This window comes from Chelonia mydas, chromosome 7 (genome assembly GCF_015237465.2).
Source record: "Chelonia mydas isolate rCheMyd1 chromosome 7, rCheMyd1.pri.v2, whole genome shotgun sequence".
NCBI classification, from domain to species: Eukaryota; Metazoa; Chordata; order Testudines; family Cheloniidae; genus Chelonia; species Chelonia mydas.
The window spans coordinates 32,019,736-32,039,997 of NC_057853.1; the positions used below are offsets into that span (position 1 = coordinate 32,019,736).

The 20,262-nt window shown below is 51.8% G+C and overlaps 2 protein-coding genes across 11 annotated transcripts in view; one reads left to right on the plus strand and one right to left on the minus strand.

Annotated features, from left to right (window-relative positions):
* FRMD8 (FERM domain containing 8) overlaps positions 1–3,140 on the minus strand; it is a 19,948-nt gene extending 16,808 nt beyond the window's left edge. The window contains exons 1-4 of one of the 3 annotated variants that reach the window (XM_027832526.3): positions 2,895–3,140; positions 2,299–2,503; positions 1,433–1,517; positions 263–430 (exon numbers count right to left, since the gene is read on the minus strand). In XM_027832526.3, coding sequence (XP_027688327.1) covers positions 263–430; positions 1,433–1,517; positions 2,299–2,304 — 259 coding nt within the window. In that variant the 5' untranslated portion in view covers positions 2,305–2,503; positions 2,895–3,140. Of the gene's footprint in view, positions 1–262; positions 431–1,432; positions 1,536–2,298; positions 2,504–2,894 lie in introns of those variants that run through there. The other 2 variants (XM_027832527.2, XM_007070356.3) reach the window with 2 other exon arrangements.
* Positions 2,503–16,203, plus strand: SLC25A45 (solute carrier family 25 member 45). Of its 8 annotated transcripts, none has more exons than XR_005226087.2 (9): positions 2,503–2,777; positions 5,185–5,292; positions 5,862–5,929; positions 6,691–6,734; positions 7,411–7,482; positions 7,764–7,949; positions 8,247–8,514; positions 8,816–9,273; positions 15,519–16,203. XR_005226087.2 is itself a non-coding variant. In XM_043550919.1 (9 exons), the coding sequence occupies exons 4-9, from the start codon at positions 5,893–5,895 to the stop codon at positions 9,082–9,084; spliced, it is 876 nt and encodes a 291-aa protein (XP_043406854.1). In that variant the 5' UTR covers positions 2,503–2,777; positions 4,870–5,088; positions 5,185–5,292; positions 5,862–5,892; the 3' UTR covers positions 9,085–10,766. The 8 variants fall into 8 exon arrangements, 7 of the variants coding, with proteins under 7 accessions (XP_043406854.1, XP_037759776.1, XP_037759777.1 ...); XM_043550919.1 differs by lacking the exon at positions 15,519–16,203 and adding an exon at positions 4,870–5,088 and having other exon boundaries at positions 8,816–10,766; XM_037903848.2 differs by lacking the exon at positions 15,519–16,203 and adding an exon at positions 4,870–4,980 and having other exon boundaries at positions 8,816–10,766.
* Positions 16,204–20,262: the final 4,059 nt, after the last annotated feature.

Consider the following 20,262-nt stretch of genomic DNA (forward strand, 5'->3'; position numbering starts at 1 on the left):
TTTCTGGGTTCCATTCCCTGCTCTGGGAGGGGACTGGGAGTCAGGACCCCTGGGTTCCATTGCCAGCTCCACCAATGACTCTACACATGACCACAGACCAGTCCCTTCCCCTCTCTGTGCCTAAGTTTCACCTGTAAAAGGGGGTGATGAGCCTTGCAAAGTCTTGGGTAATGCAACAGTACAGGAGGCTGTGCACAGGCCTCCCTGGGTGATAGGAGAGGGTGTAGCATAAGAGATCATGACAATGAACCAAGCACCTTACCAAGCAAGGGAGAGATGAGCCACAGGGCGAAGACTTCCATGGCACACTCAGGAAGCTGCAGGGCGTCCCGGACGATGCGATGTAGCTCATGCACAGTGACAGACATCAGATTGTCCACACTCAGCTGCACCGCAGTGTCATCGATCAGATATACCAGGACATCCAGTGCTAAGAGGAGAGCAGAGGGTCATAGTTTTCCTGTTTCATAAAAGTTTTTGATACCTCAAAACATTTTCCTTCCCAAACTAAGATAAAAAGTCAAAAACATGAAAATTTTCACAAACCAAAGAGTTGAAAAAATTTTCAGTCCAGATCAGTTTTGATGTATTTCAATTTTGATCTTTTTAAATCTATATTTGCTAAAATTTCCAAACACCACATCATTTTGACTCAAATCCCCAGAACTCTTTGGTTCAAAAAAGACGACACAGCCTGTTACTTAACCGCAAAACTCTTTATTTTTCCAAAAGTTTTTCAGCTCAGAGATTTGTCAAAACCAACCCTGTTTCATGAACAGTTTTGGTTTTGACAAAGTTGCATCTTTGGGTGACAAACAGTGCATGGAAAAAGTCCTGACCTGCTGTAGCCATGACACAGCTGACTCAACAGAGGCCCAAGAGTTGGCTTACATCAACCTTTATGTTCAACTCCAGGGCATTTCTCTATCTGTAACACGGTAGCTTTTGAATGCTACATCTGAGTCGCTCCAAAATTTCCAGTAATATTCTTGGCAGATCCCTATAGAACTTGGTGAAAAAAAAGTCACAAAAACGGGAAAGGGAGAAATGGGAGGCCATATACAGCCCCCGGCATGGGAGAAAAAGGAAATGGGGTTGCAGGGAGTCCCTGAAATAGAGGGGGATGGGGGCATTGCATACAGGGAGCTGGGGAGAATGGGAGATGTGGAAATGGAGGGACACAAGGAGCCCAGGGTGTGTAATAAGTTCAGCCTACACAAGTTACGAAGCGTGAGACACTCTAGTAAATCCAGTCCCAAAGTTTGGGACAGAACCCAAGAGTCTTGCCTCTCTGCCCCAACACCCCCCAGTCTAGAGCCCTTCCCAGAGCTGGGAAAAGAACCCAGGGGTCCTAGCTCCCAATCCCTGCCCTGAAACCACCAGACCCCACTCTCCTCTAAGAGACACCACCCGCCTTCCAAATGTCACCTACATCGGGCACACATGGAGGAGATGCTGCTTCGGTGGGAGCGATCTGCCGAGCTCGGGGGGACAGCAGCCCCATCTGCTCTTTCCATCTGCAGACACACAAACATGCGGGGGGGGGTTTCAGACCATGATGGGGGGTATTACCAAGCGAGACACCCCCAGACAGAGGTGGGTTTTTTTTTTTGGGGGGGGGGCACACACTGGGGTAAACATCCCAGTGGTGAGAGCAGGCAGCTCCAGGGGCTTCGAGGAGGGCATAGATGGGAGCCAAGCACTGGGGAACCTGGGCTGGTGTGGGGGAGGGGGGTTCCTGGACCCAAGTAGGGGGATAGGAGCCTCCAGCTAGAAGTGTAAGGGCCCACTAGTCGGGTATCTTAGCAGCACTGGGAGACCCTTTGGGGGGGGTAATAGTGGATGAGGGGGGAGGCAGGGAGCCCCCTTGGGGGGAACCCAGGGATATCCCAGGGCCGGGGGGTCGGGAAAGATCCTTGCGGGGCATGCAGAGCCCCAGGCTGGGAGCCCTCTAGATGGGTGTGTGTGGGGGGGTCCAAATGGCCCTTTGAAGAGGGGGTGCAGGGCCAGAGGGGGAGCTGGATCAAGGAGGAGGGGTGCAGGTCCCCACAGCACGGGGGGCAGAGGGTCTCGAGTGTGAGAGCGGTGCGGGGGAAGGACATAGGGTCTCTTGGGTTGGAGGGAGTGCGGGGCACTGGGAGGGAGGGACAGAGGGTCCGTGGTGGGGAGGGGTGCAGGGTCCCTGGGGTGGGAGGGGGTGCGGGGCTCCACAGCGGGAAGCCTGGGGAATCCCTTGTGTGGAAGGCAGCCCAGACCCCTGGAAAGCCCCAGGGAACCTCCTCTCAAACCCCCTCTTACCTCCATGGCGCCGTCGCTCGCCGCCCGCCCGAATCTCTCCCGCTCTCTGCTAGGGTCTGTGCAGCTGGAAGCACCGCAGGCGGCGGGCCCCGGAAGCTGGAGGAAGGGATGTCCCGCCCAATCCCCGCCCGCCGCTGGCTGCGTGACGTCACGGAGATTCGCCTCGCTGAGCCCGATGGTTGGCGGCGGCGCCCGCACCGGAATTCTAGCGAGCGGCCGGGGAGGTTTATGACTCCGTGTAAAGGTTACCTTGGTCCCGGGCAGGTTTATGGTGCCGGGGTTCTAAGCTGGCCCCCCAAGACCAACGCTGAATTTTTAACCCGTCAGAGCCAGCGCTGCCAACGGGGGGGAGGGGGCAGGTACACGGGCTGGAGCTGCGGCAGGGGCGGCAGCAGGCGATACACCGCGCTGGGGGGCAGCCAGTTGCGCCCCGCCGAAGGCGTTCGCTCACAGGGCAAGGATCGCACGCAGGCACAGGGGTGAGTGCTCCCCGCTTGGCCCGCGGCTGAGCCTCTGTCCCGCCCACTGCCTCTGTTTCCCTTCCCACCCTTCGTTTCTCAGGCTGTGAGCAGTTTGGGACAGGGACGGCCTCTCACCGTGTGGGTGTAGCTCGCCGGGGCCCTGATCCGGGTCAGGGTTTGTGCCGCACCCGAGCGGACGTGGCCCACAAGCTCCGTCAGGGTCTGAGCGGCACCGCCCTGCTCTCACTGCGGGTCTGCATGGCGCCTGGCCAAGTGGGGCCCCTGAGTCAGGGTCCATGCAGCGCCTGGCACAGCATGGGCCCTACCCTGCTCTCAGTCAAGATTAACGGGGCGTAATGGGGCCTCGGATCTCAGCTAGGGCCTTCAGATCCTAGCCTAAACAACGAGTGCATTTAACTAGGTGTCTGCTTCCCTCTAGTGGTAGTTTGACATGATGAAAAAAGAACAGGAGGACTTGTGGCACCTTAGAGACGAACACATTTATTTGAGCATAAGCTTTCGTGGGCTACAACTCACTTCATCGGTGTGAACTCTAGTTCACGAAGGCTTATGCTCAAATAAATGTGTTCGTCTCTAAGGTGCCCCAAGTCCTCCTTTTCTTTTTGCAGATACAGACCAACACGGCTCCTACTCTGAAACCTTTGATATGATGGTTACTTTTCATTCTTTTTCTGTGCATGTCTATAATCAACTATAATCCAGGTTGCTGTCGCTGAGATTTGGTTTCTGGCTGAGTTGTGCCCCCCCAGCCACGTGGGGTAAATCTGCCCGTGGGGTGCAGAGAGGAGGGTTAGCTGCTAAGGGCCACTGCACCAGGTGTTAGCGCGGTCTATGCGTACAGCTCGCTGTTAGGGCCCCAGTGCATACTCCACGTGCGTGTTGCAAACTTGTTCAGGGCCTTGGCTTAGGGGGAGAGGAAAGGTTTGCAAAGGCAGCTGGCCGGTGCTGGGATGGAGGCATGGCCTGGCATTGTGGAAGCTGCTTTCATCCTGGCTAGGAAAAACGGTGCTGGCTCATTAACCCCACATCATCCTTTGTTAGGGTGTGGGGGGGGAAGCAAGCTTTCTGTCTCTGGCTGTGGGAGAGGAGGGGGTACAGTGGTTAAAGCAGGGGGGCTGGGAGTCAGGACTCCTGGGTTTCATCCCCAGCTCTGGGAGGGGAGTGGTGTCTAGGTCTCAGAGGTTAAGGGCAGACGGCATCATTAGATCATCTTGTCTGACCTTCTGAATATCCCAGGACATTAAACTTCACACAGACAGTTGTAGGTTGAGCCCAATGACTTTAGTATTTCCACCCTCAAGAGCTTAAGGCAGAAGTGGGCAAACTACCACCCACCAGCCATTTTAAGCTAGCCCTCAAGCTCCTGCTGGGGAGCGGGGTCTGGGACTTGACCCACTCCAGCTCGGGTGAGGGGTCGGGGGCCACTCCACGCAGCTCCTGGAAGCTGTGGCATGGCCCCCCTCTGGCTCCTACGCACACCAAGGATCCTGCTCCAATGGCCCCCTCCAGCAGTCCAATGGGAGCTGCAGGGGAGGTGCCTGCGGATGGGGCAGTGCCACCTGGCCACGCCTCTGCATAGGAGCTGGAGAAGGGACATGCTGCTGCTTCTGGGAGCTGCTTGAGGTAAGTACAACCAGGAGCCTGCACCGCTAAGCCTCTCCCCACACCCCAACCCCCTGCCCCAGCCCTGATCCTCCTCCTGCCCTCCAAACCCCTCGATCCCAGCCCGGAGCACCCTCCTGCACGCCAAGCCCCTCATCCCCAGCCCCACCTCAGAGCCCACACCCCCAGCCAGAGCCTGCACCCTTCCTGCACGTCAACCCCCTGCCACAGCCCTGATCCCCCTCCCAACCTCTGAATCCCTCAGTCCCAGTCCAGAGCACCTTCCTATACCCCAAACTCCTCATCCCCAGCCCCATCCCAGAGCTCACACCCCCAGCCAGAGCCCTCACCCCCGCCCCAGCCCAGAGCTCCCTCCCAGACCCTGAACTCCTCATTTCTGGCCCCACCCCGGAGCCCTCACCCCCTTCCACATCCCAACCCCAATTTCATGACCATTCATGGCCCGCCATACAATTTCTATTCCCAGATGTGGCCCTCGTGCCAAAAAGTTTGCCCAGCCCTGACTGAAGGGGTTGTGAGCCCCAAGCAGAGAACAGGCGAGAACCAGCGTCTCTGGCGTTATGCGGGGATTGATTAGGTAAGACCTTGATTAGCGCAACAGCTGCCCCATGCTGCAGAGGAAGGCAAAAGGTCCCTGCCACTGTGACCAGGGCAGGAGGGGAATTCCTGCCCACTGTCAAATCAGGTGATCAGCTGGACCCTGAACAAGACCCACCCTCCAGCCATCTACAACAGAGAAACCTCAGAGCACAGGCCCCATTACCTGTTATCCCTGCTCCAGCTGTAGGTGATCTCCGATGCGTCAGAGGAAAGCCAAAACGCCCCCCCTGTGTTCCTGATTGCAACTGTGCCTCCATCGTTGTGAGGATCTGGGTCCAAATGCCTCCCAGTAAGTGCCCGAACAGGCCTTGGCAGAATCCAGCCTTTAGAAAGTCCCATCCCAGAACATGCTCAGCACAGGCCACGGTCATTTACTAACCCGTCATAAGCCATTTATGACTGCAGCCATCCTAGAAAGCAGGCGCTGCACTTCTCTTGGTCTGGGAGTCTTCCTGAGTTGAGAGTCGTTTTCCAAAACGGCACAGCTTGAATTTAATTCAGCATCTAAGTGGGTGGAGGGCTTTAGAAAATCCAGCCCTGAGAGGGGGGCCCCTGGAGCTCTAGTCCCTTTGGTGGAGGACAGGCCCCAGGGGGAGAGCAGCCAGACCAGCTGGTGGATCCAACCCTTAACCTCAGTGAGATACTGCACCAGTTGAGTTCCCCCGGTTACCCTAACTCTGCATGGTAACCCCTGCTTAATTTCCTACTTTTCCATTTTCCCGCGTGCCCCTGGGCACTGCTGTTGGGAAAAGGGCAATTCATAGCACTGGGGAGAATCAAGTTAAAGATTGAAGCACCCAGGAGGATGAGTTAGGGATTAAATGGATTAACTTTGACCAGATCTTTCTCCTTACCCAGAACCCTGTACAGTCCCTGCGCTCTACTCACCATGCCCATGGAGGAGTTTGTGGCTGGCTGGATTTCAGGTAAGAATGAGAAGGATCCAATTCCCACCCTCCTGGGCGCTGCGCAGACACGTGTCCCTGCCACTCAGAGTCAGGACCCTGTCGTGCCAGGGGCTGCACAGACCCCAGATGAGACTGAGGACCCCCTCCCGCCAGGCTAACTGCTGCACAGACCCTGCCAACTGAGACTAGGGCCCCTATTGTGCCGGGCACTGCACAAACACCTAATGAGACAGTTTTTGCCCCCAAAGAATTTATAATCTAAATTAATAGACAAAGGAAAGATTATTCTGCCCCCTTTATAGGGGGGGAAACTGAGGCAGAGCAGGGAAGTGACTTGCCCAAGATCACCCAGGGAGGCAGTAGCAGAGCAGGGAATGAAACCAGGTTCCCTGAATCCCAGTCTAGCTTCATAATGACGAGGCTGGCTGCCCTCCTCAATTTAGTTGTATTTTAAAGAGTGGAATTTAAATGCCAAATTCGGGTTATTTTTGCTGAAAAAGATGTGACAGTTCCCAGTCGTTCATTAACAAGGGAGTTAAAAATAATCAAGCCCTGTCTCGCACTGGGGGTCTGTGTTCTTTTCAACCATTTTAACGTTTGCCGGCAGCATTGGGATCCCCAAGAAAAAGAGCCCTGGGTCCTATTCCTAGCCCCTAGGGGGTGGGCCTACTGAGTTACAGCAGCAGGCCTGGGAAGTCAGGACTCCTCGGTTCCATTCTCATTACCGGGGCAGTGGCGGGTTCTAATTTCCAACTGACTTGTTTTTTCTTTGGACACAGGAGCTGTGGGGCTGGCCTTGGGGCACCCAGTGGACACAGTGAAGGTGAATATGAAGCTGGTACTGCTGTAGGGGGATGGGGGTGGGAAGGGACAGGGAAAACTTCTCTCCTATAGATAGAATGAGGAGATACATCCCTGCTGGGGAACTGGCTAGCTCAGAGCAGTGTCCAGCACCTCAAAGGGCAAGCAATAGCTATTTTAACTCATTTATTTCTTATTATGGTAGACCTAACCAACATTGGGGCCTTTGTTTCCACAGACCCTCCCTGCCGGAGTTCAGGCCCCCCTATCAGGCCAGGCACTACACAGACCCTCCTCTTCCCCCCATGAGATCAGGTCCCCTCCACCCATCAGGAGAGGCACTGCACAGACCCACAGTGAGAGAATCCCTCCCCACAAGAGTCCACAGTCTGAGTAGACAAGCTGGGAGGGGAAATAGAGGCACAGAGAAGGACTTGCCCAACTCAATGGCAGAACCAGGAATAGAACCCGGGAGTCTTGACCCCCAGCGCCAACCCCCACAGCTTTAACTCGCGAGACCCCACTCTCCTGCCAAAGCTGTGAGCAGAAGCCAGGCGTCCTAAGTTCCAGGCCACAGTCCCATCTGCTAGAAAATGCTACCTCCAAATGCCTCTGAGGAGGACTTTGGCCTTTGCGTAAACTGCTGCTGTTAATATTTCTCTGCAAATTCTTCGCTTAAAGATGGTGTCTCATTCCAGGTGCGGCTGCAGACGCAGTCTGGCTATCGGGGGATCCTGGACTGCGTGATCAAAACGTACCGCAATGAAACGGTTTGCGGCAGCACGTTTATTATTTGTATTAGGGCAATGCCAAGAGACCCCGGCCCAAGCTCAGAGGCCCCCCTCGTGCTGGGGGCTGCACATCTGCCCCTGACAGAGATCAGCCCCTCCCCCCCATACCATATGCTACGGGGAGCAGCGTGTGCGTGTACGCATGGGTGTCAGCTTTTGGGGAGGGGTCCCCCAATCACTCACCATGGCTCACACCGAGCCGTGAGCCACATACGCCTAGAGCTGGCATTGATCCCACCATGGCGCCCTTTGCCTTGCAGGTCCTAGGCTTCTTTAAGGGGATGAGTTTCCCACTGCTGAGCGTGGCCCTGGTCAACTCAGTGATGTTTGGGGCCTACAGCAATGCCCTGCTGTACCTGAGTGCCACCCACCACCACGAACGCCGTGCCAACCCCCCCAGCTACGCCCATGTCCTCACTGCTGGCAGCTTCTCCGGCCTGATGCAGGTGAGGGACCAGGCAGCTCATGGGGGGGAAAGAGAGCAGAACTCCTGGCTTCTAGCCCTACCTCTGGTAGGGGAAGGGAGTTGGGTCCAGTGGTTAGAGCGGGGGGGAGCTGGGAGTCAAGACTCCTGGGTTCTATCCCAGCTCAGGGAAGGGCAGTGGGGTCGAAGTGGGTTAGAGAAAGCAGGGCTGGGAGCTAGGACACTTGGGGTTCTCTATAGCATGTCAGTATTTTCCCTTAAGGAACTAACCAGAGGACTTATTTTTTCCCCCATTCCCTCCCCCGCACCCCAATCTCAGGCCGTGGTCCTGGCTCCTGTTGACCTGATCAAAGTTCGGCTACAGAACCAGACTCACTCCTATGGGCTGAGGAGTCCAGTGGGGGGCCCTGGAGCCCAGTACCGGGGCCCGGTGCACTGTGGTGCCTGCATATTCCGTGAAGAGGGGGTACTGGGCCTGTTCCGGGGCACCTGGGCCCTGGTGCTGCGAGATACACCCACTATGCCCGTCTACTTCCTCATCTACGTCAGCCTGTGCCGGGCTGTGACAGCGCCAGGGAGAGAACCGGGTGAGAGGGGAAGTGGACTGGAGGGGGCTATCCATCTTGCCGGGGGAAGAGACTGTAGGGAACTGGGATTCCTGTTGCGTAATGTGAGTACTTTGATGGGCCAAAGACAATTAAGACAGATCTTTTCACACAGTGCTATAATGCAGCCACCGCTTGGGTGGAAACTGACAGGTGTTTAACAACCGCACAATAACTAACCACAACCACTGCCCTGGGGACAGCACTGACTGAGCGGTAATGGCCCCTGCCAAGCCCCGCCTCTCCTGTAGTTGAGCCCTAACTCTCTTCCCTTTGCTCCCAGGCCCGATGACAGTTTTCATAGCTGGGGGCTGTGCTGGCACAGTCTCCTGGGCCTTAGCCACGCCCATGGATGTGATCAAGGCCCGGCTCCAGATGGACCGGGTGAAGGGAGTGTCCTACCACGGGGTCTTGGATTGCATCCGCATCAGCGTTCAGCATGAGGGACCCCAGGTTTTCCTAAAGGGCCTTGCCCTGAACAGCATCCGTGCCTTCCCTGTCAACGCGGTGACCTTCTTGAGCTACGAGAACATCCTGAAACTCATCCGCTGAGCCCCACCCTGCTCCCTGCAGCATCATGCCCCCCATCACCCACACTGGGAGCCAGCACTGACTGCCAGGGGAGAGCACCCCCTACTGAGCCCTGCAGCAGAGTGCCCCCGGCATTGTGCTGGGGCACAGAGGTCAGCACGGACTGCAAGAGCAAGGCAGGATCACCCCTCCTACAGTCTATCCCGCAAGGTTAGGCTGTGTCCTAGATTCAAATGTCCTGAGTGACGTTGGTTCTCCCCACTTTCCATGCATCTTAGCACCTCGGGGAGAGGAACTGCCTGGCAGTGGTGGGGAGGGTTAGTGACTTGGGAGCTGGGGATGAAAGAGAGGGAATGAGAACTGAGGAGCTGGTCTAGGGGATGGGGGAAGAGAAGAGAAGAGAGAGAGAGAGAGAGAGAGTGCGCGCGCACGAGAGCCGGGGGGAATGGTCATGCTGCTAAAAAACACAGAGCCATGAGTGAGGCCTCCTGGGTTCTATGCCAGATCTAGGACTAGAGTGGGAGTCAGGACTGCTGGGTTCTTTTCCCAGCTCTGGGAGGGGAGTGGGGCCCAGTGGTGCATGTGGGGGAAAGGAGGGGCCATAGGCAGAGCAGTGTGGGGGAAGGAGTTCTAGGAGTAGGAGGATTTCTCCTTATTCAGCTATAGCAGCATTTCCCTAGCAACCAAAAATCTACTTAATACTCAGTCAGCAAACTCTCTGCTGTTGGCCCAGTCTGACAGGCACAGAGACCCTGCCACTGCCACCCTGGAGCAGGCTGCAATGTGCAGGGACCAGGGGAGGCAAGCTAAACCTATTAGACAATATCCCCAGAGTCAGGAATTGAAGTTAGGAGTCCTGTTGCCCCTGCTCTAACCCACCACACCCCACTCCCCTCCTAGAGCTGGCAGAAAACCCTGAGGTGGCCTAACTCCCTGCTCTGTGATTTTTAGCTGTAACCCACTAGACAAGCCCCTCCAAACCCACTAGACCCCACTCTCTACCAAGCGCTCAGAAGATCCCTAATACAAGCTCTTTGCCACAACACCTGGAGGGCTGGGTCTTTGCCATAGATGTGATGGAACAGTAGAGGCTTCCTAGCTCATTTACTGCCATGGGGGTGGGCGGGGGGGGGGATCGGAGAGGCAGGTCCCTGTCCTTGCCAGCTCCCTGTGGCCCCTCTGGCTGCTCCCATCCTCATGGGGTACATCTCAGGAAATGCAAGCCAACAACGTGGCGACGGATTCCTTCGCTGCTGCAGTGAAGGTGCCGGAGTGCAGGCCCCCTTAGGGGACTCTGCCTCCTCTGTTCCTCCCTGAATGGCACAGCTCACTGCACTGCACGGGAGGGAAAGCCAGGCCAGGATTGGACACCCCGTTCCTAACTCTGTTGGAGTTTCATGGTTAGAGCCTAAGGTGCAAAGCAGGAAAGGGACATGCCCCAAAGTTCACAGAGCGAGTCTGGAATAGAGCCCAGGAGTTCTGGCTCCTGCTTCCCTGTCTCTATCCATGAGAGCTCACTCTGCTCCTAGAACCAGGATGGCACTCAGGAATCCTGACTCCCAGCCCCCCTGCTTTAACCCACTAAACCCTGCCACTGTGCTCAGCACCAGGAATACAGTCCAGGGGTGCTGAAGCCCAGCACCCCGTGTTCTAACCCATTAGATTTCACTGTGCTCCGAGAGCCAGGAATAGAACTCACAAGTTCCAACTCTCAGTCCCTGCCTTCCACTTGAATGTTCATAGATATTAAGGTCAGAAGGGACCATTATGATCATCTAGTCCGACCTGCACAATGCAGGCCACAGAATCTCACCCACCCACTCCTGCAAAAAACCTCTCACCTAGGTCTCAGCTATTGAAGTCTTCAAATCGTGGTTTAAAAACTTCAAGGAGCAGAGAATCCTCCAGCAAGTGACCCGTGCCCCATGCTACAGAGGAGGGCAAAACACCTCCAGGGCCTCTTCCAATCTGCCCTGGAGGAAAATTCCTTCCTGACCCCAAATAAGGTGATCAGCTAAACCCTGAGCATATGGGCAAGATTCACCAGCCAGATACCCAGGAAAGAATTTTCTGTAGTAACTCAGATCCCACCCCATCTAACATCCCATCACAGGCCATTGGGCCTATTTACCATGAATATTTAATAAGATCAGTTAATTGCCAAAATCATGTTATCCCATCATACCATCTCCTCCATAAACTTATCGAGTCTAATCTTAAAGCTAGATAGGTCTTTTGCCCCCACTGCTTCCCTTAGAAGACTATTCCAAAACTTCACTCCTCTGATGGTTAGAAACCTTCGTCTAATTTCAAGTCTAAACTTCCCAATGACCAGTTTATATCCATTTGTTCTTGTGTCCACATTGGTACTGAGCTTAAATAATTCCTCTCCCTCTCCGGTATTTATCCCTTGGATATATTTATAGAGAGCAATCATATCTCCCCTCAGCCTTCTTTTAGTTAGGCTAAACAAGCCAAGCTCCTTGAGTCTCCTTTCATAAGACATGTTTTCCATTCCTTGGATCATCCTAGTAGCCCTTCTCTGTACCTGTTCCAGTTTAAGAAGGATGAATTCAAACATGGGAGACCAGAACTGCACACAGTATTCCAGGTGAGGTCTCACCAGTGCCTTGTATAACGGTACTAAAACCTCCTTATACCTACTGGAAATACCTCCCCTGATGCATCCCAAGACTGCATTAGCTTTTTTCACAGCCGTATCACATTGGCGGCTCATAGTCATCCTATGATCAACCAATACTCCAAGGTCCTTCTCCTTCTCTGTTACTTCTAATTGATGCGTCCCCAGCTTATAACTAAAATTCTTGTTGTTAATCCCTAAATGCATAGCCTTACACTTCTGACTATTAAATTTCATCCTATTACTATTACTCCAGTTTACAAGGTCATCCAGATCCTCCTGTATGATATCCCGGTCTCTCTCTAAATTGGCAATACCTCCCAGCTTTGTATCATCCGCAAACTTTATTAGCACACTTGCACTTTTTGTGCCAAGGTCAGTAATAAAAAGATTAAATAAGATTGGTCCCAAAACTGATCCCTGAGGAACTCCACTGGTAACCTCCCTTCAGCCTGACAGTTCACCTTTCGGTAGGACCCGCTGTAGTCTCCCTGTTAACCAATTCCTTATCCACCTTTCAGTTTTCATATTGATCCCCATCTTTTCCAATTTAACTAATAATTCCCCCATGTGGCATGGTATCAAACGCCTTACTGAAATCTAGGTAAATTAGATCCACTGCGTTTCCTTTGTCTAAAAAAAATATCTGTTACCTTCTCAAAGAAGGAGATCAGGTTGGTTTGGCACGGCACGATCTACCTTTTGTAAAACCATGTTGTATTTTGTCCCATTTACCATTGACTTCAGTGTCCTTAACTACCTTCTCCTTCAAAAATTTTCCAAGACCTTGCTTACTACAGATGTCAAACAGGCCTGTAGTTACCCGGATCACTTTTTTTTTCCCCCTTTCTTAAAAATAGGAACTATGTTAGCAGTTCTCCAGTCATACAGTACAACTCCTGCGTTTACAGATTCATTAAAAATTCTTGCTAATGGGCTTGCAATTTCATGTGCCAATTCCTTTAATATTCTTGGATGAAGATTATCTGGGGCCCCCGATTTAGTCCCATTAAGATGTTCGAGTTTCGCTTCTACCTCAGATATGGTAATATCTACGTCCATATCCTCATTCCCATTTGTTATGCTACCATTATTCCTAAGATCCTCTTTAGCCTTATAAAAGACCGAGGCAAAGTATTTGTTTAGATATTGGGCCATGCCTAGATTATGCTTGATCTCCACTCCATCCTCAGTGTTTAGCGGTCCCTCTTCTTTCTTTGTTTTCTTCTTATTTATATGGCTATAGAACTTTTACTATTGGTTTTAATTCCCTTTGCAAGGTCCAACTCTACTTGACTTTTAGCCTGTCTCACTTTATCCCTACATGTTCTGACCTCAATAAGGTAGCTTTCCTTGCTGATCCCTCCCATCTTCCACTCCCTGTATGCTTTCTCTTCATCACCTCTCTGAGATGCTTGCTCATCCAACTTGGTCTACAACTCCTGCCTATGAAATTTTTCCCCTTTCTTGGGATGCAGGCTTCCGATAGCTTCTGCAGCTTTGATTTAAAGTAATCCCAGGCCTCCTCTGCCTTTAGATCCGTAAGTTCTTCAGTCCAATCCACTTCCCTAACTAATTTCCTTAATTTTTGAAAGTCAGCCCTTTTGAAATCAAAACCCCTAGTTGCAGATTTATTTTTGTTAATCCTTCTGTTCAGTTTGAACTGAATTAGCTCATGATCACTTGAACCAAGATTGTCCCCCACAACCATTTCCTCTATGAGGTCCTCATTACTCACCAAGACCAAATCTAAAATGGCATCCCCTCTAGTCGGTTCAGCAACTACTTCATGAAGGAATCCATCAGCTATCGCATCTAGGAAAATCTGAGCCCTATTACTAGCACTTGTCCTCCAGTCTATATCTGGGAAGTTAAAGTCTCCCATGATCACGCAGTTTCCATTAGTATTTACTTCATTAAAAACATTAAAGAGGGCTCTATCCATATCCAAATTAGATCCCGGCGGTCTATAGCATACCCCAAGCACTATCCCAGGGGAGGCTCTAGTAGTTTTCTTCCCTAATGTAATTTTTTCCCAGATGGACTCTTATCCATTCCATCGCTTATTTCTTTGCATTCTACCTCATCATTGATCTACAATGCTACTCCACCACCTTTACTTCTGTCTTTCCTGAACAGCACATACCCTTCAATACCTGTAGTCCAGTCATGACTACTATTCCACCATGTTTCTGTTATCCCGAAAATATCTGGTTTCACTTCCTGCACCAATAGCTCTAGTTCCTCCATTTTGTTATCTAGGCTCCTCGCATTGGTGTACAAACATCTTAATTTTTGCTGTTTGGCCTTGCTCACATTCTTTACCCAATTAGGCACGGTCATTCTACAGCCAGTATAACCTATTAGACTGGTATCCACACTGCCCTTCCTCCTTATATACATTCTCCTACCCACGGCTGTATCCTTTCTTACTTCGTTTTCTTCCCTCTCAATGCTAAAATCCCGTGTGGAGATTACCTGGACATCTCCCAACCATCTCCCTCAAATTCCTAGTTTAAAGCTCTCTTAATCAGTTGTGCCAGCCTCCATCCTAGAAGTCTATTTCCTTCCCTACTCAGATGAAGTCCATCCCGAGAGAACTGTCCTCTGTCCATGAATGCCTCCCAGTGGCCTTACATCCCAAAGCCCTCCTTATAGGCCCCCTGCCTAAGCCATCTGTTGATAGTCAATCTTGTCACACCTTTGTTGCCCTTCTCTAGGAACAGGCAGAATCCCACTAAAGATCACCTGAGCCTCGATTTCCTTAAGCGTCTTCCCCAGCCTAGCATAGTCTCCCTTCATACGTTCCAGTGAGAATCTAGCCGTATCATTTGTTCATCTCACTCTGCCTCCACTTGCACACCTGTAAAATAGGGATAATTATTCCTTTTTGTCCACTTAGACCGGAAGGTCTTTGTGGCAGGGACCAGCTGGGCAGTGCACAGCCCACTGGAGTCCTGATCTCGGTCAGGGTCTGTGCAGCACCTGGCATGATGGCCCCCTATCAAGGGGCGGGGGGGAATGAAGTTTGTGCAACACCTGGCAAAACAGGGCCCCTGATCTCAGTCATGGTCTGTGCAAGGCCCAGCACAAAGGGCCCCAATCTTGGTCCTGCTCAGTGGTGCTCCTGAAATGATGCTTCCCCTGCTGCCCCGTCAGAGTCAGGGAGCGGGGTCTGTGCAGCACCCAGCACAAGGATTGAAATTTATTGTGATCTCTGTTAGAGGAAAAAAGGAGCAGGTTGACCCAGAGGCACTGTTCCCTCTAAGCTGCGTGGGAACAGATCCTAAACACCACGCACACGGCAAAACACCACGCGCACAAAAATTTGCACAGAAGAAATTTTTTGTGCACACAGCCTGTCAAAACTTAGAGGGAACATTGCGAGAGGTGGATTTGAGTACAGGCTTCTTTATTGCGGTACTTGTTCCCCTGGACCCAATTGTCCAGTAAGCACCAAATTGATTACAACACTCTTTTTGTTTAGATTAGTATGTACATGCCTACATTTGTTACAACACCCCAAAACCCCTTTATTAATAAACAGAAACACCCACTATTAGTGAAGCCATCTCTGTCTATTACTCATAGCATTACACATTACTTTTACCTTGAAGATGCATTTCTTGGCAACAAATTGTTGCCATAAATCTTCCTCATTAGCAGTTCTCAGGGGAGGGAGGAAGGGGCCATGACCAGTTCTCAGGGGAGAAGGGGTCCTAAGCCAGGGCTGGTTTATGTAGCTGGGAAAGGGAGGGAGGGGAAGATAACATTCCTTTTACCTTCTTTTACACAAAGGGCTTTTCTCTTGCAGCTGCATCCTTATCAATCTTTATGAGCAACAGAGAAGGAAAGAATCTGGCAACTTATATTTTAGACAAAGAAATACTGAAGAATTTGCAACTTACGTATTAGACAGAATAATCTGTAACTGATGTATTTAGACCAAAAATATTGCCTACATTTGCCTTTGTCCCCTAATACCATGTCAGCACATTAGCAGCTTATTGTTATACTTAACCCTAAGAGATCCCAACAATCTTGTTTGAAAGCCTGTCTCACAGGCTCTGTCAGTCCTGGAGAGAGCTGCTCTTAGAAAGGAGGTCAGAACCGAAGCGGTGGCGAGCGAGATTAAAGGCCTGGTATATTAAAGCAATACCCAGACTGGCGGTGAATATATAGTGGGCTTCCGGAGATGTGAGATTTCACTGTGCGAAGGAATAGGCTTCTCCAGGCCTTGGATATGTGAGAGAGATGAGAGAGAGCAGCTATCCCAGTCTTGTGGTTAGCAATGCTTCGTTGGCACACATCCAACCCCCAGGATGTTCACTGTAAGTGCTGGTGGGTGTAATCAGACCCAGGATAAGATGGCTGATAGTTTGAGCTTGTACGTCTTTCCTGTAGCTAACACAGCCTTGAGCGCGTGTGTGTGCAAAGCCACTGTACCTCTGGGAAGCCATTCCTACTCCAAGATGAATAGATGCATCAGTGCAAAACAATATCACGTTGTATCTTGTTTTCCCATGCATGGGTCCTTTGCAACCCATTTCTGGCTGGTGTGGACTCATTAATTAGATCCTCCAGAAGGAGGTTAACTACAGTCCAATATTGTATGCATAATACAGCCAAACTAGGAATAGAACCCAGAAGTCTTGACTCCCAGCCCCCCTCTCCCCCAACACCAATCCACCAGACCCAACTCCCCTCCTGGAACTGGAACCCACAAGTCCTGAGTCCCAGCCATCCTGCTCCCCTGGTCTAATCCCTTAGACTACACTTCTCCCAGAGCTAGGAAAAGAACCCAGGAGTCTTGACTCCTACTTCTCTGCCTTCATACCACCTATCCTTAGATATAGTGTAAGGTCTTTCCCCCATAACTGCGACACAATGTCTGTATAGCAAGCCCCATGGATATGCAGCCATTTCTGGAGTGCAGCTGGACATGGATGGGAAGAAAAGTTACAGCCAAAGATGCCATGGGAAACCCTTTCACTAAGTGAAAGAGCACGGATGTCAAGGTGGGTCTGTTTTCCATGCCAAGCAAACATGGGCTTCCATTTTGAAGGTTTTATCTTGGAAAGCAGTGACTGTAAAGGATATAGGGGGTGGGGGTGTCATAGTGGACAAGCAGCTCAATATGAGCTGCCAGTGCAACACAGTGGCCCAAAGGGCTGTCTCATGGTGTATTACTCACCAACGGACTGGCACCTCCCCCAGGTCGCTCTGGGGCTGAGCTCAAGGTAGACAGTCTGCACACTGCCACTCGATCTCTGCCATCTGCCTGCAGCCCCTCTCGCCGCCTCAGGAACTGCAGCGTCCTCTTTGTGGCTCAGCCCTCTGGCCATGGCACTGTCCATGTCCCCCTTCTGGGGGAGGTTTAGCTTCTCAGTAGTCCAGCCACTTCCCCAGTGGTGACTGCGGTAAAAACTGTCCTCCTACTTCCACAATGGGGAGACCCAGGCCTGCCCACTATTCCAGATCTGAGCCCAGGGACCCTCTGATCCACAGTCACTGTGTTTGTTTGCATTTCCCTGGGTCACTTCCCCGGGGCTACAGCAACCGCCTCAGTCTCAGCAGCTCATCTGGAGCTCCTTCCCCTCTCCCTGGGGTCCTGCCTGCACTGCTCTGTCCAGGGTGCTACAGCATTGCAGCCTACTCCAGATACAATGCAGCCTACTCCAGCTCCAGGCAGCTACTCACCCTGCTCTCCTCTGTCCATCCTGCAACTCTTCTTATATCGGTCTGCTGGGCCCTGATTGGCCACTCCTCACAGCCCCTCTCCTATTGTCTGCTTTTCGCTCAGCCGCCTTAGGGCTTTATTAATCCCTTACTGGCCAGTGTGAGGTGGATGCCCCACCACAGGCTGATCCAGTCCTGGGATGCTGTAACAGGGTGCACTCTGAGCACACCTGAACACTCGCTCTCAGATTGTCTCCAGGCAGGGAGCCCTGGGACACTGCTCTATCCCAGAGCAGGGATAATGTCTTCATCCTCTTGGGGTTTCCTGGCTACAGCTCTCCAGTTGGGCCACTAGAGTTCAGTTCCCTTTCTGGGGTGCCTCAATGTCCAGGCCACTTCCCCCTAGTGGCTAGCGGGGTGGGGGACCCAGGACTGCCCACTACTCCAGCTCCCAGCCCAGGGACCCTGTAGATCACAGCTGTCCGCTGTGTCCCTTTAACTATGTCACACAGTTTTTCTAATTCCCTGAGCCACTTCCCTGCAGCGTCTGCACCTTTCCCTCAGGGCCCTGTCCTAATGGAGTCCCAGTAACCAGCTCAGGGTGCCTTCTTGCTCTCCCCAGGTTCTGGCAGTGCTGCCCTGTTCAGGGTTCTGCAACTCCATCAGCCCTCCAGACTCACCCCCTACAGCTCCAGCAAGGAACTGAATTCCCTCTGGCCCTGCAGTTCATCTTATAATAGACTCCTGGGCCCTGATTGGCTGTGTCCCACACAGTCACTCTCGGCAGCTTGGAGCACCCTCTCCATTGCCCTGTTTTGGGACAGGGTGTGGCAGGGCCACAAGGCCTCCAGCAGGGGGCTTCAGAGGGTCTGGTATATCCAGTCACAAATGCATAAAGAGGGGAGTAGTGAGCAGGAGGAGGGAGGTGATTTGACCTCTGTATAGGGCACTGGTGAGACCGGTACTGGAACAGTGCGTCCAGTTCTGGGGTCCATATTTTAGGAAAGATGTTGGTTAAATTGGAGAGGGTGCAGAAAAGAGCCACTGAGAAGGGTGGGAAAAAGCCCTGACAGCAAGAGACTTAAGGAACTCGATCTGTTTAGTTTAATCACAAAGAAGATTAAGCAGTGAGTTGATCATGTATGTAAGCACCTTCCCACAGAGAAAATCCCAGGTCCTAAAGGGCTCTTTAACCTAGTGGAGAAAGGCAGACTAAGAACCAAAGGCTGGAAGTGAAAGCCAGACACATTCAAATACAGGACACATTTTTTTTCAAAGGGAGGGTGATGAACAATTTGAACAACCTGCCAAGGACAGCGGTGGATTCTCCATCAGATCCAGACCGGCTGCCTTTCTGGAAAATGCTTTAGTCAAACAAATCAATGAGGGGCTCAAAGATACAGCTGTCCTGAACTCTGCTGATCACAGGCAGAGAAAGCAAAGCTACATGGCTGCTGGTCTGGTTTAACGCTCAACCTCCAGATGTTTTTAAATCACTTGGCACTCGTCAGAGTCAGGCCCCGCCCCGAACCAGTGCCCACTCCGTGAGTAACACTTTCAACCATCTCCAGCTGGCTCGGAGATGCTGCCCCAGCCTGGCCAACCATGACCTGGCCTCAGTTAGTCAGCCCTGGTCATTGCTCAGCTCGACCACAGCACTGCGGTGACCTGGGTGTGATGTCTTCAGCCCTTAGGAAACTCCAGCTGACGTGGGCAGCTGCGGCGTATCTCCTCAGCAGTGCCGCCTACTGTTAACGCATCAGCCCTGTCCTCTGCACTGGCTTCCCATACAACAGTGAATCAAGGTCAAGGTCTGGGTCCTGCAGGCTCCATGACTTGCACCCAAGGTACCAAGAAGGCCACCTATAATTCCAGGATGGAGACCCCCACTCTGCTCCTCTGGCCCAGTGGCACTCCTTACACTAAGGGTAAAGCTCATCTGTGCGAGGCGACACATCTTTCGGGGGGGGAGGGTGTTGTAGAATGAGCTCCCTAAGGAGCTAAGACCCATCCCAAACCTCACCGCCTTCTACTCCAAGTGCAAGGTGCCTCTCCTTGCCCTGCCTTCTCTAATACAAATACAGAGCAACACCCTACCAAAACAAGACATTCCACTGCTCGTGGTTCTCCCCCTGGGAGAGGAGGAGAGAAGAAACCCTATATGACACCTGTGGAGTCATGCTGCTCAATGGACCACTGGAAGGTGCCCAGATACCAGTGTGATGAATCCACATAGAACAGAATGAGAGCAGCCCCAGTGCTGCTCTAACTACACACTCCACTTCCCATGCCCCACCCCCCACAGGTTCTCTCCACCCTGTGACAGCCAGACTGGCTATGTGGGTTTTGCTAGAAGGCATTGGTGTAGAACTCAGCAAGGGGAAAAGACGCCATCAGAGCTCGTTGAAAATTCATCCCCCCCATCCCCCAGGAAAGTTTAAACGACGACAAAAACAAAGTATTGTTTGTTTTGTCAAAAATGTCAGTTGAAAATTTGAGAGAAAGAAGGTGGGTGAGGTAATCTCTTTTATTGGACCAACCTCTGTTGGGGAAAGAGACAATCTTCCAGCTTACACAGAGCTGAAAGCATGGCTCTTTCACCAACAAAAGTTGGTCCAATAAGACAGATTACCTTACCCACTTTGTCTCTTTAATATTTTCGGACCAACATGGCTACAACACCACTGCGAACAATGGAAAAAAAATGTCAAAAAAACACCCCAAATTTTCTATGAAAACCACCAAAACACATAAAATGTTCTGCCAAAAACCATAACATTAAACCTCCCAAATAGTTTTTGGCAGAAAAATGTACATATTTTGGCAAAAAAATTTTAAAAAAGTAAAATTTTTCAGCCAAGAGCTGCCTTAAACTGTAA

Coding starts and splice junctions, on each gene's coding strand:
- SLC25A45 (XM_043550919.1), top strand. CDS start 5,893: ATGCCCATGGAGGAGTTTGTGGCTGGCTGGATTTCAG. Junction 5,930..6,690: donor TGTGGCTGGCTGGATTTCAG/GTAAGAATGAGA, acceptor CTTTGGACACAG/GAGCTGTGGGGCTGGCCTTG. Junction 7,950..8,246: donor GCTTCTCCGGCCTGATGCAG/GTGAGGGACCAG, acceptor CCCCAATCTCAG/GCCGTGGTCCTGGCTCCTGT.